The sequence below is a fragment of the Labeo rohita genome, chromosome 23, assembly GCF_022985175.1.
Source record: "Labeo rohita strain BAU-BD-2019 chromosome 23, IGBB_LRoh.1.0, whole genome shotgun sequence".
In the NCBI taxonomy this organism is placed as follows: Eukaryota; Metazoa; Chordata; class Actinopteri; order Cypriniformes; family Cyprinidae; genus Labeo; species Labeo rohita.
In genome coordinates this window covers 27,838,988-27,855,782 of record NC_066891.1, presented here as the reverse complement: position 1 = coordinate 27,855,782, position 16,795 = coordinate 27,838,988, and the positions used below count along the sequence as shown (strand labels likewise).

Sequence of the window (16,795 nt, the reverse complement as noted above, 5' to 3'; positions counted from 1 at the left end):
GTAACGAAATTTACGCCACGTCTTCGTTAACAAGACGAGTCTGGACTAGAATGTTATTTGAGGACTACTGGGCATCCTATAGGCTATCTGTCTTGTCTTTCAACATGTGCGTCCCTATCATTGGATTGCAGTCAGACAAGGTGCATTTGCACCTCAACTGGTCTAAGTTTGGCAACTGCAGTGGACGGATAAGCTACCAAAACGCGAACTAGCAATCTGAAACAATGTAGGGTTAGTCGTCTCGTTTTTCCCAGGAGTCACAATTTGTTGATTAGAGTTAGTGAAGGCGGGATAAGTGGAATCAGTTGTTGCACAAATTCACACACAGTAGTCCAGATGTCTATTGTGTAGAGTATTTCACATAATCAGTCAATCATGGCTTAGGTGAACGTAAACAGTTGAGTGAAACCTGAATGTGTGTCAGTACTACATGCATGTCTTCCGTCGTAAAGGGACAGCATTCCAAATTATGTTAAATAAATGTATACATGTTAACTAAACCTGCTGTATCTGAACAGTGGGTTTAATTTGTATCTCTACCCCAAAAATGAAAATCGTTATCATTTTTTTTCAGTTTTTCCAAATTGAATCCTTCAAATTTCTCATAAGCTTAATTGATTTGGTCTAAAGGGAGATGAATTAATGACTATTTTTGTTTGAAGACTACATATAAAATAGCTATCAAAATAAATGTTGGTAAATGCAGTTTGACTAAAAGTTGACAAAAATGCAATGACTTTTCGTCAACTAAAACTATGAAAGACTAAGACTAAATCAAAAATGCTCATTAAACTTAACACATTGCTCACCAAATCAGCTTTATGAAAAAGAATTGAACTCTAGCGTACTTTAGAAACTTTATAACTTGCAATTGCGACTTTGTATCACGCATTCCAACTTTAGAACTTAAAATTGTAATTTTGTATTACACAATTCTGACTTAATTGCGACTTTGTATCATGCAGCTCAAACTTTCTAACTCGAAAGAGTTGCAAATAATTTTCACATAATTCTGACTTTTAACTCGCAATTGCAACTTTATCATGGAATTCCAACTCTATAACTCGCAATTGCGACTTTGTATCACACAATTTTGACTTTATAACTCGCAACTCAACTTTGTATCAGGGAATTCTGATTTTATAACTCATAACTGTGACTTTGTGTCACGCAATTCAAACTTTATAACTCAAAAGAGTTGAAAATAATTTTCACGTAATTCTGACTTTATAACTCGCAGTTGCGACTTTATCATGCAATTCCGACTCTTTAACTCGCAATTGCGACTTGGTATCGTGCAATTCCAACTTCATAATTCGCAATTGCGTCGGTGTCAGTAGCCTCGTAGTTAGTGCCTGACGATTTTATCATGCAATTCTGACTTTATTACATGCAGTTGCGATTTTATATCATGCAATTAAGACTTTATAACTCCAAATTGCGACTTTGTATCACCCAGTTCTAACTTTATAACACACAGTTGTGAAATTTTATCACAGAATTCCATCTTTATAACATATTCTGACTTTGTATCGCACAGTGGAAATAATGTAGTGCTTTGGGTTAGTAACACTAAATAACTTGTTCTCTAACCACATATTTTGGATTGAGGGTCACTGGTTAAGATTCAGCCACTAAAATCACCATGTTTGTTTGTCACAGAAACACCCAGCATCAATTTGTTCTATATACAAATTAAATGTTATATTTTCAATATTTACTCATAATTCTATATTTTAATCTAGACACATCAACAACAGAGAATTTGTAAGTTAATAGTTCAGTTAATGCTTTGTCTATCCATTGCTCAATGCTAATCCAGGAGCTGGAAATCCAGGCTCGTGCTCACGGACTGGCCGTCGCCTCGTCTACACTCTGCTCATCAGAGCTAGCACCCCGGCCTATCAAACAGGAGCCGGTCCTGGGCGACTGCACGCAGGATATGTACCCTCACGCGCACCTGTCTTGCCCCGACATTGGCTGCTCCAGCACCCTAGACCTTAACGACGGCACAATCACCTTTAACGACTCTAGCACTTCCACCGATGCTTACGGTCTTGTCACAAAAGCACACGGCGCTAAACTCGACGACATCCTGATGGACGACACATTGTCATCTGTAGCAACAAACGACCCACTCCTCACCTCCGTGTCGTCCGGAGCCTCGAACGACAGCAGCTGTAAGGACAGCGTGAGCATGGAAGAAAACGAGCATGTTTGTTAGTGCAACAAAACATTTGTTTGGCTGTTTAGGGCCGCTGGTCTTTGTTGCGTGAGAGGAAGAACCGCCCATTTTGTCAAGTGCAAAATAATATAATTTTTATGTTTACACTCATTTTATTTTTATTTTTTTTTTTTGTATTTTAACCTTATTCCAGTTTTGTCTACCCAAATTTCGTTGTGTTATAATAATATCAAAATAATCAAGGTCAGTATGATAAAAAGATTGATTTGTGTAACTTCACATAGGTGTATTAGAATATAATTTAATCAACTTTGGGATAATATAAAAGTGCACTTGAAAAGTGATTTCTTTGGTTGTACAGTAGCATGTTTGCGTGTAGTTTAGAAGAATATTTCTCTTTTTTTATATATTCTTGGGAAAGGAATGATTCAAGCATAATGCTTTCCATTTAACGTGTAGATATTAAGCGTCATATAGTTGATATTTAAAGGGATAGTTCACCCAAAAATGAAAACTTGTCAATTTACTCACCCTCAGACCAGCCATTAAGGTCAATTTTTCTTCAGTAGAACAGTAAAGAAGATTTTTAGCTGAAAATGTGGTCTTTGATGATTCATAAAATGCAAGTCAGTACTTTGAAAGTCAAAAAAGCATAAACATGCAGCACAAATTTACTACCCATGGCTCCTGACGATATATTGAGGTCTTATGAAGCAAAACAATCAGTCTGTGCAAAAAACTGATCGTTTTGCTTCATAAGACCTCAGGAGCCAGGCAAATAGGCCAGAGTGATGTTAAAGGAGAAGTCCACTTCCAGAACAACAATTTACAAATAATGTACTCACCCCCTTGTCATCCAAGATGTTGATGTCTTTCTGTCTTCAGTCGTAAAGAAATTATGTTTTTTGAGGAAAACATTTCAGCATTTTTCTTCATATAATGAACTTCAGTTGTGCCCCCCGATTTTGAACTTCCAAAATGTAGTTTAAATGCAACTTCAAAAGGCTCTAAACGATCGCAGCTGAGGAAGAAGGGTCTTATCTAGCGAAATGATCTGTCATTTTTTTAGAAAAATATTTTTTTTTTATATTTTTTAAGCACAAAAGCTCGTGTAGCACAGATGCTGGGATGCGTGTTCTTGAATGATTCGTTTATTTTGAACAAATCTTTAATGTGACTCGGGAGTGACTCGGGGAGTGATTCGTTCAGTCACGCATGCACAACATCCTCTTAGGTTCTGTACTGGAATTAGTTCACCTGTTTCGAGTCTTTGGGTTTTTCGAGTCGTTCGTTCATCTTATGGGGCTGTCACGTGATGAACGAACGACTCGACCCCAAAAACTTGTCAGATAAGAGGTGAGGTGAGCTAATCACAGACTAAAGACCCAGGTAAACAATGAATTAATCTTTTCTGTTTCTTATAGCATTATAGTTTTGTCTTGTTTGTAGTGTGATCAACATTTGTGTAAGCAGTAGATGTGTTAGGGTGGTAACACGTAACATTTTAATTATATTTTGCTAAAATGAATAAAATGACTCAAAAAAAATATTCGTTCATTTTGCTGAACGAGACTCAAAGCTCCGAGTCGGTAAAATGATCCGAACTTCCCATCACTACTACAAATCACATAAGTTCATCGTCTGTGTACTCCGGCTAAAAAAGGTAGAGTATGTCGAAAAACTCCATGTTATTTTCTCCTACAACTTCAGAATCGTCCGACATCGTTGTACCTTTTAGTTTGTAAACAGCGTTTGACTTACTTGCACTTCCTCAGTCTTTGCGCGTTCGCTTTGTAAACACTGGGTCTGTAGTTCCGCGTGACCTTTCGACGTGATTCAATAGTACGTGGACGTGCATCCCAGAGCCTGAGAGCACCATATCAGGCCATTATATGGAGAAAAATCCTGAAATGTTTCCCTCAAAAACCATAATTTCTTTACGACTGAAGACAGAAAGACATGAACATCTTAGATGACAAGGGGGTGAGTACATTATTTGTAAATTGTTGTTCTGGAAGTGGACTTCTCCTTTAAGTTTGCAAATGAATCATTTATTTGAAATGGTTCTTTTGAATCAGACTGTACCATCTGAAATAGTTCATGACTTGAGCAGCAGAGATGTACATGTTACTCAATCGGACGCCTGACAGTCACTCTGAGTAAAAATGAGCTAGAATAGCGGCATATGTGATCCTATGATGAATGAACTGATTCAGCGCTCCAGTTCCTACAGCAGTCACTGAACTGAGGAAACAGTTTGACTCGAAACAAAGACAGATGAGCCGCTGATATGCATATGCATGAACCAAACATGTGAATGACGGAGCAAAATAAACATTTTAATAGTTTCTCATTGTTTATGTAAAAAGGTGAAAGGAAGTAAAAAGATTTTTCATTTTTGGGTAACATATTCCTTTAACATATCTACATTAATCATAACTAATGTAATCTAAAATTGCTATTGAATGTTGTTCTAACATCACTGAATGTTTAAGGAAACTTTTGAGCGAATGCTCTAAAATCACATCTTCCAGATGAAAACGCACACAACCAATAGACGGACAAAGTATGTTTGTTATTAGGCTGATCTGAAACAGCTGACCCTAAACAATTTCATTCAATTATTAATCAATGGCAATATTCAGTAGTTATAATAAGTAATATTCAGCAATAGTCAGTATTAGTGTTTCTGGTCCAGAAGAATTTCATGTAGCTCGATAGATTTGTGGAATAACCTTTAGACCCAGAGGTTGAAGAAATGCACATGTGGAAGGACAGTTTGCACACAGCATTTGATTTTCAGATGTGCTGTGGAATGTGCCAAGCAATAAGCAATATTTATTTTCAAGAAGTCTTCTTGTGGTTTTATGCAGTGCCTAAATAATTATGCAAATGTATTTCACCTCATGCATTTCTTAAGATAGCCTGAAAATGCATTTTAACACGGTGCATCTCAGTGCATAGCTTGAAATAATCCATAAGAATGTGAAATCATTTATTAACACGTATTTGTTGACTACAGGAATGGTCATATAAAAATTCAGACTTCAAATTCCAATTTATTTCCCTTAGTTTTTAATCTATCATTTTAATTCATTTTCTGTTTTTTTATATGCCATACACTTTAATTACAATGTCCCAGGTGTTTTTTTTTTTTTTATGTTTATAAAAGGAAAAAGATTTGGGATTTTACGTTTTTTTTTATTAGTGGCAAAAACACTGGAAGAATGATTATATGTTGAAGATTTAGAAAAAAATGAAAAAGAAAAGAAAATATTTTATATTTTATTCTAACACTTGTTTGGGTTTTTAAACTTCTTACATGGTGTAAAATGACTGACTGTGTTTGTAATAATAAGCTGTACTGTTACTGTATATTTCTACTGTTTAAAAAGTGCTCAACTCAGATGTACTGATGTTTGCCTTCGAGTAGCATCCAACGTGTGCCACTATTGTGCCATGATCATGTAGGTACAACTATTATGTGTTGTTTCATAGAACTATGCAAAGATAACTTTCAGTTGAGAAATCAACCTGTGTGTAATGGAAAGATGTTGTGAGAGTTTAGCGTAGGTAACATAGTCACACCACTGTAAAGTGCCTTACAGTACAAACCTCACTTAAAGCAATAGTTCACCCAAAACATTGTCATCAATTACTCACACTCATGTCGTTCCAAACCTGAATAGTTTTATTTCTACAGTAGAACACAAACAGAGATGTTTAGCAGAAAGTTCATGCTGCTCTTTTCTATACGATGGAAGTGAATGGGGACTGGGACCTATGGAAGCTCACTTCCAACACTGAATAAAAAAAATATCTATATTTTTTTAGAATTAAGAATTAAGTAATTCCGAGATATAATTAACTAATAAATAGAAATGAGATATACAGTAAACAAAGATACACAAAAAAGAAGAGATATAAACTTCTTTCTCGTATTTTCGAGTTTATACCCCGCAGTTGTTTTGTCTGTTTTTTTTTCTGAGAAATTCTATTTTAGTTTATTTATTTAGAGAAAAAAAACTGAATTGTGAGATACAGACACACAACTGTGAGATATAAATGAGCAATTTTAGGGAAAAAGTAGAACTGTGAGATATAAAAATTACGGCCATTTTGTTCCTACTTTTTTTCCTCATGTTTTTTTTTTCTCAAAAAAAAAAAAGGAAAAAGGTAATTGTGATTTTTATATAGTTTTTTTTTTTGAGTTTGCGATTCTCGTAATTCAGATTTCTCAGAATTGCAAGTTTACGTTTTGCAATTCTGTTTTTTGTTTCAGTCACAGAATAAAAAAATATAAATATAAAACAAAATTGCAACTTTTTATCTCATAATTCGGTAATTGCGACTTTTTATCTTACAATACGGTAGTTGTAACCTTTTGTCTTACAATTCTGACTTTTCTTCTAAGTATTGAGAGTTTATGTCTTGCAGTTCTGATTTTTGTTTCCATCACAGTATAAAAAATAGAAATATAAAATATAAAATTGCACCTTTTTTATCTCATAATTCGATAATTGTGAATTTTTATCTTATAATTCGGTATTTACAACATTTTGTCTTGCAATTCTGACTTTTCTTCTAAGAATTGAGAGTTTATGTCTTGCAATTCTGTTTTTTTGTTTCCGTCACAGAATAAAAATATAAAATTCCAACTTTTTATCTCACACTTTGGTAATTGCAAGTTTGTATCTTACAGGTCGGATCTTCCATTATCAGAATTGCGAGTTTATGTCTTGCAACTCTGTTTTTTGTTTCGGTCACAGAGTAAAAAATATAAATATAAAATTGCAACTTTTTATCTCATAATTCGGACCTTTCTGCTGAGAGTTCTGAGAGTTAACGTCTTGCAATTCAGGTTTTTTTTCCACCACAAAATGAAAAAAAAGATACTTTTATCTTACAATTCTGACTTTTAAGCTCACAGAAGAAAAAAGTCAGAATTGTGAGATATGCACTGCGAGAAAGTCACAATTATCTTATTTTTATTCCATGCTGGGAACAGTCTTCCATAGGCACTGTCACTTTCCAAAGAGGACAAAAACTAAACCCTAAATTAGTAAAAAAAAAAAAAAAAGTGTACAGAATATGGGTTTGGAGCGACATGAGAGTAAGGAGACGACGTTCCTAATTTTCATTTTTGTGTGAACTATCCCTTTAAATGAAACATTCTCTTCTATATATGTGATTTTAGACTAGTTTTAGACTGTGGAACCCAATGGGATCGGTCCTCGGGTGAAGTAGAGGGAACAATGTCTCAGTAGGACCACCAAATCCTAGATAATACTGATCAAGACTGTATTGTATTCTGGCTTAAAGCTGAAGTGTCTTGAAGCACTACAAAACTTTCAAGAATAGTGTATTACATAAACTCCTTCACCTACTACTGAAAGTCGTCCTCTGAATGTAATGTTACACAGTGTTGACTACTGAAATGTTGCCAAATTCCAAGTGGAGTCTAAATATGCAGTGAAACTGTTATGTATCTCGTCGTGGATTTATAGCTGTGGATTTGTTGCAATTTTTTTCTGAGCAATAATACAGACAATCAGGTAACAGGTAAAGCACAAGGCTCCTGTATGAATGCATATGTATCAGTGACGTCAACGAAAGGTGCCTTGAAAACAGGCTTCCGTGGAACTTCAACCATACGTCTTTTCATAACAAATACAGATCGGTCTGTCTTTTATAAAAGTGTCTTGGCCACAAGATGGTTTTTGTTTTGTTAATAGACTTTTGTATTATATTTTTGAAGCTTAACCAAACATTATTTAAGAAGGAACTTAGAATACCTTGCAATGTTGATTTTTGGTTGAATTTCTGTATAAAACATTAATTTTCTTATGAATTCAGTACTGGAAGCCGGCCCACTTTAAACCTGTTGGGAAAGTCACCTTTCACTCAAACCATGAAACTTCCACTGGGAAGCTTTATGAGGAAAGTAGCATTTCATTGTTGGGTTTTAAAGCTTGACAAGTGTATTGGGAATGAAAATGTTACAGACATTGAAATAAAACTGAGTGGTTTTCACAATCTCTGGAGTTTTTTTCATTCATGATTTGGTGCGTCATGATTTTGCAGCACAGATGTTTTCTTGGTTTAGGAATATAACCAGACTCAACATTTCCTTTGGTGTGTTATTCTGGTTTCATGGTGGTTTCACACTGTTCATCACACCACTTCTTGAACGCTTGGCACACAGTGCTCTCTTCTGTGTCATTGAAGATTCCTGCGGGGTATGAAAAAGACAGACTGAAGGAAATGAAACAAACTACATTATGTCGCAGTCTTGTGGTGTTTGCTATAATGTGCCCTGAGCAATTAAAGATGGACTGCACTCTTAAAAATAAAGGGTCTTTATTGGCATTGATGGTTACATGAAGAACATCAGTGGAATCGCTAAATTCTACAAAAAAGATTTTTATAGTGGAAAATGGTTCTTTAGATTATTCAAATGTTGATTCTTTTAATAACTATTCACTGAAATGTTCTTTAGGGAGCCAAAAATGGTTTTTATATGCAGCCTTATTTTTAAGAGTGTAGTCAGTTTTTGTTTAATTCTTAAGATATAATACCTGAAATCATTTGTCAGCATTCCCACTCATCTTAATGCCAGTAGCATAAGGTTAGCATAAAATTATCTAACAACTATTAATGAATAAAAAATTAAGTCAACACATGGCTACTTTTATGTTTTAGTGTTTTTGAAAGAGCGCTTCATAAAGCAGAAAACATTTATGAATGTTTAGTTTCGAATCAGTGGTTCACAGCTTGATTCAGATTCACCAAGTTATTTAATTTCAGCAAATAATTTTGAACATTTGGCAAATTTTGGATGAATGAATCATAAGTAGTCAGTATACTTAATCAAATTGTGATATGAACTAGTGTCTGAAGTAATAAAATGAAAAAACCTAGTTTAATTTAACATGAAGTCTGCATGTTTCGTGTTTCTGTGAATGTATGGCAAGCTGTTTTAACATTTAATCTATAAACCATACTAGTATCTATTTTCATCCTACTAGTTCATATATTTTTAGATACTAGTGCTAGTACTAGTGCTTATTGATTAGCTAGTGCGTATTCTTTAGGTACTAGTGTCTACTTATTAGATACTAGTTATTATTTATTAGACATTAGTACTTATTCCAATAGTGACTAGTATTTAATTATATTTTATTTGTTAAGGAAAATTAGAACTAGTACTTATTTTTAGTTACTAGTAACTTTTTAGACCAAAGATATCTTGAACTTATAGATATTAGTACTTTTTTATATTTGCATTTCTGCTCAGTATACTAATAGTATTTTGAATATTAGTGAACCAGCAACATATAGGAGTATATTTGAGAAATGGAAAAAATAGGCAGAAAGAATTTTATTATTTATTATTTTCCTCTTTCTGCTATTATATTTCATTGTTCGGCAGTTCGCATGTTACTTTAATGTTATTGTTCACTCATTAGAATTTTTCATTCATCCCAGTGATTTATAACCATCTTATGTTATGACTAGTCCAAATGGCCACAGTATAGTTCAATTAAAAATTTTACTAGTAAAATCAAAAATCTTATTAGTAACATTTTGAATAAGCACTAGTATGTTTTTTAATAGGTATGAGTACCTGATGAATAAGTACTAGTATCTAATCAGAAGTGGTAGTATCTAATAATAGGTACTAGTATCTAATGAATAACATAAAAATGATGTACTTTAGTCACAATATGGAATACATACTAGTCAAAACTGAATAGCTGATATCTCAATGACAGATCCCCATAGAAGCCAATGGCAAAAAAAAAAATAATAATAATTTGTTACTAGTAACAATAGAATAGTTACTAGTCACTACTGAAATAAGTAGTAGTATCTAATAAGTACTAGTGTGTATTTAATAGGTACTAACATCTAAAGAATAAGCACAGTATCTAATAAATATGTACTAGTATGTACTAGTATATGTATATATACTAAATATACATATGAATATGTACTAGTAATGACAAGTACTAGTATTGTTTATAGTATTCAACAATAAAAAAGTAGTAGTATATAATAATAAGTACAGTATCTCATGACTAAGTACTAGTATCTACTAATAAGTACTAGTGTCTAATTAATCGGTAGTAGTATCCAACAAATAAGTACTAGTATCAGTAAGTGCTAGTATCTATTTAATAGGTACTAGTATCTAATGAATAAGTACTAGTATATATTTAATAGGTACTAGTATCTAATGAATAGGTACTAGTATCTATTTAATATGTACTAGTATCTAATTAATAAGTACTAGTATTTTTTTAATAGGTATTAGTATCTAATGAATAGGTACTAGTATCTAAGAAATAAGTACCAGTATCTAATAAGTACTAGTATCTATTTAATGGGTACTAGTATCTAATGAATAGGTAGTAGCATCTAATAAATAAGTACTAGCAGCTACTAATACGTACCAGTATTTAATAATAAGTACTAGTATCTAATGAATAAGTACTAGTATTTATTTAACAGGTACTAGTATCTACTGAATAGGTACAAGTATCTACTAATAAGTACCTGTATCTAATGGATACGTACTAGTATCTAACAAATAAGTACAAGTATCTAATAATAAGTACTAGTATCTAATAAGTACCCCTGATAGTACACATACATCTCGGAGACGTCTATTTGACGTCTCCATTTACTTCTGCAAGACATATTTTTTACGTAGTTTGCTCACGTGCAATACGTCTATTGGACGTTTCCTATCAGATGTCAAATAGACTTCTATTAGATGTCTTTAAGATGTTTATGATTTAGAATGTATGTAAAACTGACATCTTACAGACGTCTGCCAGATGATTGTACACAGCAGATGCTTTCCAGATCAAGAGATCTTTAACAGACATCTTGCAGACGTATGTGTGCTCTCTGGGCCAGTATCTAATCAGCTGCTGAAATAGTTCTACTTAGCCGTCACTGAGTCTGTTTTGTGCACATCAATGACTGTCTGGTTTGGCTCAGCTACAAAATCAGACACAAATTTCTTGTATGTGCAAACATGCTTGGCAATAAAGCTCTTTCTGATTCGGATTCTGGTAAGTACTGGTATCTAATGAATAAGTACTAGTGTCTATATATTAGGTACTAGTATCTAATAAATAAGAACTAGTATCTAATGAATAAGTATTAGTAATGTTACAAAATACACTAGTATTTTAAGAATAAGCACTAGTGGCGAATAAATAAGTACTGGTACTTAATTGAAAAGACTTATATCTAAAAAAAAATAAATACTAGTAGGATGAAAATAGATACTAGCACGGTTTATAGACTAAATGTTAAAATGGCTTGCCACAGTGAATGAGGGCAAAAGTATAGCTCTTCTTTTTATATTTCACATACTTGCTTTTCCCAGTGCTGTGGGTAGAGGCATTCTCAGAAATCCTCTGGAGTGTTTGAGACGTTCAGTAAGGGACTTCAGTACTAGATCCAGAGTGCAGTCTGAATGCCACACAGGAAGATCTAGACTCTGCATACACACAATGATCCGTCTTTTCTCTTCTTCTGTCAGAAAGCCCCTTTCACGAGCCACGTAGACCATGAAAGCCATGTCAATGTTCACCGCCTCTCCATGCAGAAGCGCAGGAAGTATTTTCTGTATCAAAGAAAAGAGTGACTCTAGTTACAATAATTCAAGACTGACATATAATGTGCAATTTTAGTTTGAGTGCTAATATGCAGAACCATTTCAAGCTCTGGACTGATGATATGGCCAAAGTCCACCAGCCGGTCCAGATCATCCTCCCACAGGTTTGGGGCAAGTTCCTCCAGCATGGTTTCAATGGCCAGTCTCGTGGACACACTCGCTGGGTCCGAATGCACATTTTCTGGGATTCTCTTCAGTGGTTGGAAACTAGAGTCCAACAAAAGTCTGCCCTCCTTCTCCAAAAGTTCAAAGAGTCCTCTGTGTTTCATCAGCGCCATCTGTAGGGGATCACTAGCATTGGTGAAACAAGACCTCAATTAGATTTTTAATTTTTACATTTTTAAGATTTTTAAATGCTGCATTTATTTAAATAAAAAATACGCTAAAACAGTAATATTGCGAAATTGTATTACAATTTAAAATAATTGTTTTCTATTTGAATATATATTGAAATCAAACTTATTTCTGTGATACAAAGCTGAATTTTCCCTCCATAATACGTTTGTGGAAAATAACTTTTTTTTCGGGACTTTTTAATTAATAAAAGGGGAAAATTAACAGCATTTATATGAAATAGAAATCTTTTTATATCTATAAACAACTTTATGGTCACTATTAATGAACTGAATGCATTCATCCTGAATAAAACATTTATTTTCTTAAGATATATGTGTATATATATATATATATACATATATATACACACAACTTTTTGGTGTAGATATGGGATTAAATTTGTGCCAAAAGTATTGAACTTAAAAAAAAAAAAAAAAAAAAAAAAAAAAAAAAAAAATCAAAATTTAGAGAAAATAAAAACACTCAAATCAATATTTTAGCCTTAATTTTAACAAATAAGAATATATATTTTCACCAATCAGCATTTTTTTTTTTTTTTAGTGGTGCATCAAAACAAGTGTAGCACAGGTATATTTGTATCAGTAACCAAAAATACATTGTATGGGTCAAAATGATTGATTTTTCTTTTATGCCAAAAATCATTAGGATATTAAGTAAAGATCAAGTTCCATTAAGATATTTTTTTTTTTTTTTTTTTTACATTTTTAAATGTCCTTCCATAAATATATCAAAACTTAATTTTTGATTTGTAATATGCATGGCTAAGAACTTAATTTGGACAACTTCAGTGCTTTTAACTAACAATGAGTAATGCATTAGTTGCAGTACTTATTCATCTTTTTAAGTGGCTTTTTATATAATTAATATGATATGCAATTACAATTTTGAAAATATACATATACTTTTAATATTTTAAATACACTACAAGTGCACATTCAGTACAGTTAAGTGCACTTCTTTTTTTAGAAGTTAATGCATCAACCTTGAATGCGATGTAAGTTGCTTTAGATGTGTAAAATGTAAAATCTTTTGAGAAACTGACATATATTGTGCTGTCATTCACGCACTACATGTACCTTCAGCATCTCGGCCATTCCATTAGAAATATGGCGGCGGGGCAGAGTGCCGAGGAAACTCTTGTCCAGGAACGCTGCCACAGGTGGGATGTATGATCCTAGCTTATTTTTACAGTTGGCAAAATTGACCCCAGTCTTTGCACCTACACTGGCGTCGATGTAAGCCAACAGCGAAGTAGGGACTCGGATATACGGAGTACGTCTGCGGTACAGTGATGCCGCGAGACCCGTGATATCCAGACACACGCCGCCACCGATAGCGATAATGGGCTCCGTACGGCGGTCAATCCCAAATTTATGGACCTCCTCCAAGATTCTGGTCACCAATGTCATGGACTTGTTCTCCTCAGTTGTGGGTAAGGGAAGGATCTTGTATGTCACCCCCCTAGCTTTGAAATAAGCTGCCACTTGTGAGCCGTAAAGATCATTAACAGTCTCGTCAATCACAATGAATCGCTTCATTACTTTACTGTTGTTCTTAAGGGCCTGGAGCTCTGTAGGGTTGGAGATATGGCCGAAGAGTAAGGTGTCATTGCTTGCATCCAGAAGCCTCTCACACTGAATGACGCGATAGGTAAAGACGATAGGACTGACCACTGTCCATGTGACTCCATCTTCTGATGAAGACTCATAACTGTGAGGACAAATTACCTTTTGTTCAATATTTCAGTAGAAGCTAGATATCTCTAACAAAAAGTACCATGGTAATATCATCAATTGTGAAAAAGAAGTACATTTCATTTAATAACTACTTATATTGTCTTTGAAATATGGTTGAAGGGATAGGTCACCCAAAAATGAAAATTCTGTCATTAATTATTCACCCTCATATTGTTCCAATCCAGACCTTCGTTCATCTTCAGAACATAGATTAAGATATTTTTAATGAAATCCAAGAGCGTTCTGACCCTGCAGATAGACAGCAATGCATCTAGCACATTCAACGTCCAGAAAGGTAGTAAGGACATCGATAAAATAGTCTGTGTGACATCAATGGTTCAACCGTAATGTTATGAAACTACGAGAATATTTTTTGTGTGCCACAAAAACGAATATAATGACTTTATTCAACAATTTCTTCTCTTACCTGTCAGTTTTCTTCAACATGCGTTCAATGACAAATACGTCATCAAAAATATTTTAATTTGTATTCTAAAAGACAAACGAAGGTCGTACGGGTTTGGAACAATATGAGGGTGAGTAATTAATGATAGAATTTTCATTTTTGGGTGAACTATCCCTTTAAAGTGTACTGCTGAATGTACTGACAAGCATTTATGGTAAACTAAATGTACTTTAATGTAATTTCAGTTAAAACACAAGTAGCACTTCATTTTACAGTCCTGTTTCACATGTAGATACTTTGTGCTTGTTATACTGTAGTAATAGCAATAACTGGGTAATAACTGGGTACTAACCCCTAAACCTAATCTTATCCTATGTAAAGCCAGACATTTCAGTTGCACCTTATTTTACAGTATATATCATGCATGTAAATATATTTGTAATTACACATTTGTAATGATGAAATTATCACAGTGAATCTAATATCACATAACGCAGTTCAAAATATTAGGAAATTATTCAGATCATTAATTTTACACATGCATGTAATTTACATGTGCTTTAGTCTGTTAGTCAGCATCAAAATAAGTGTACTTTGACAACTGATTTACAAAAAAATACTTTAAAGTGAAGCCTTTTTTAATAATTTGACATTATTACAAAGTGCTTTTTTTAAATGTACTTAAGTGTGTTAAGAAACTCTCTTTAAGTACATTTTAGTGGCAATTTATTTCATTAATACTATATTATCTGTAGGAACATTTTTAAATATACTTAAGATTTGGAATGCACATTCAGTATAATTAAGCACACTCCTTTTTGTGTTGTGTACTATGGTAACACCACAGTACACCATGTATGTTTTTTTTTTTTTTTTTTTTTTTTTTTTGATATTTGCTGCTGTTTTACCATTATGTACACACTTTTGAGTGGCATGATTCTTTAATGTTCAATCCAGTTACTTTGTGTTGACATTTTTGTGTGTAACTGGTGGTTTGAGTTATCCAGGGTTGGAATTGTTCATTTAAATTCTTCAAATTGGTAGATTAAATTGGTAATGCAATATTGTAAGAAATTCATTTTCAGTTAAAATTCCTATTGCTACTGTTACAAGGTTTTGGTTACCCAGGTAAAGTAACGATTATTTATGGTAATACCATGTTGTTTGGACACATATCACTGTTTTGCCTTTTTTTTTTTTTTTTTTTTACAATTTCTGACATGTCCAAAAAGATTGGTAGAACTGTGATACACGTACCATAGTAATACCATGTTCTATGAATTAGTACCATAGTGGTTCCATGTCATTCTTTGGAATACCTTAAAATACCTTGTAAATATAGTAATCATGGTGTATAGCCAACATTAATGTACCAGTACCATTTTTGTAAGATCAGAGATTAGCGTCTATTGAAGTCTACAGACACTTTCCCCACTTACCCAAAATACACACACTGTAAACTTGACCTCATGCTTTCCAACTGTAAGGTTAGTTCTTAAAATAGAAAAGCATTTCAACATGGAGTAAACAACTCAATAAAGGCTTAAATCTTAACTGATTAAAGAAAGACAGAAGTGATGAAATGTGTTTTATTCTAATTTATTTACTATATTTTGTAATGCAAAAATGTTAATGTTTCAATCACCCCAGTACAGCAGTACATTCAGCCTAAAACAGTAACAAAACACCACTTATAATGTCAGAGTGACATCAGAGTGACGTCAGAGTGATAATTCATGGTTATGTACTCACATCTTGGCGTCTGACAGCCGTCCTTCAAAGTGCTCACAGTCTGCCGTCTGTCTGCTCCACGTACAGTCTGCATGGACCAATCTGAACTCAGTCACTTGATCACAGACTCCGTCACTGATTTTTGAAGCGTGAGACATATTGAGTTGAAACGCGAAAGTTGGCCGATTTGTGCTGTATAACAGTAACTAAAGCCACTACTGAGGTGACGGTGGAGGGTGGTACTGTAGGGAAACTATAAATAGATTTACATTACAGGATCTGTATGGAGTGTGCATGGTGGTCACCAAGTGGACAGCGCTGAGCCCCTGGTTTAAGTCGTTTAAGTTGTTTGGCATGTTCTTCAAGTTTAGTTGTGGTGCTTGGTTTCCAAAGAATGGATGTGTGGACTAGACATTGGCTGGTCAAGGTGTTTCTGAGAGGCTAGGATAGACACCATCATCCTCATGACCCTACATAGGACAAGCGGTTTTGAGAATAGACAGATCTGTATATAATGAAATGAAATAATGAAAATGCAGGGACTAAGAATCTTCACTTTTGTGAAAGACCTTCTGAATATGTATTTGAATTATTATTTAACCTCATTATTACCTCAAAGCCTAATCTAATATCATTCTGTACTTCCACTAACTAGCCAAACCATTGTCACTGAATATGAATGCTAA

General features: G+C 33.8%; 2 protein-coding genes across 4 annotated transcripts in view; one reads left to right on the top strand and one right to left on the bottom strand.

Annotated features, from left to right (window-relative positions):
* mitfb (melanocyte inducing transcription factor b) overlaps positions 1–16,795 on the top strand; it is a 226,781-nt gene that overhangs the window by 52,716 nt on the left and 157,270 nt on the right. Inside the window, exon 10 of one of the 3 annotated variants that reach the window (XR_007825491.1) lies at positions 1,823–3,546. Coding sequence is in view for 2 of the 3 variants with exons in the window: in XM_051096176.1 (XP_050952133.1) it covers positions 1,823–2,224 (402 nt within the window). In the remaining variant the exon portion in view is untranslated. Of the gene's footprint in view, positions 1–1,822; positions 4,149–16,795 lie in introns of those variants that run through there. The other 2 variants (XM_051096176.1, XM_051096174.1) reach the window with 2 other exon arrangements.
* LOC127154562 (2-epi-5-epi-valiolone synthase) lies at positions 7,640–16,287 on the bottom strand. Its single transcript, XM_051096177.1, has 5 exons — positions 16,131–16,287; positions 13,313–13,946; positions 11,918–12,157; positions 11,576–11,828; positions 7,640–8,417 (listed from the first exon to the last, which is right to left on the bottom strand). The coding sequence occupies exons 1-5, from the start codon at positions 16,265–16,267 to the stop codon at positions 8,326–8,328; spliced, it is 1,356 nt and encodes a 451-aa protein (XP_050952134.1). The 5' UTR covers positions 16,268–16,287; the 3' UTR covers positions 7,640–8,325.

What these genes read in the sequence shown, in the direction of transcription:
- LOC127154562 (XM_051096177.1), bottom strand. Translation starts at nt 16,267, where the DNA reads ATGTCTCACGCTTCAAAAATCAGTGACGGAGTCTGTGATCAAGTGACT. An exon ending in GAATGGCCGAGATGCTGAAG is followed by an intron (nt 12,158 to 13,312) that starts GTACATGTAGTG and finishes GATCCCCTACAG; the next exon opens with ATGGCGCTGATGAAACACAG. An exon ending in TCAGTCCAGAGCTTGAAATG is followed by an intron (nt 11,829 to 11,917) that starts GTTCTGCATATT and finishes TCTTTGATACAG; the next exon opens with AAAATACTTCCTGCGCTTCT.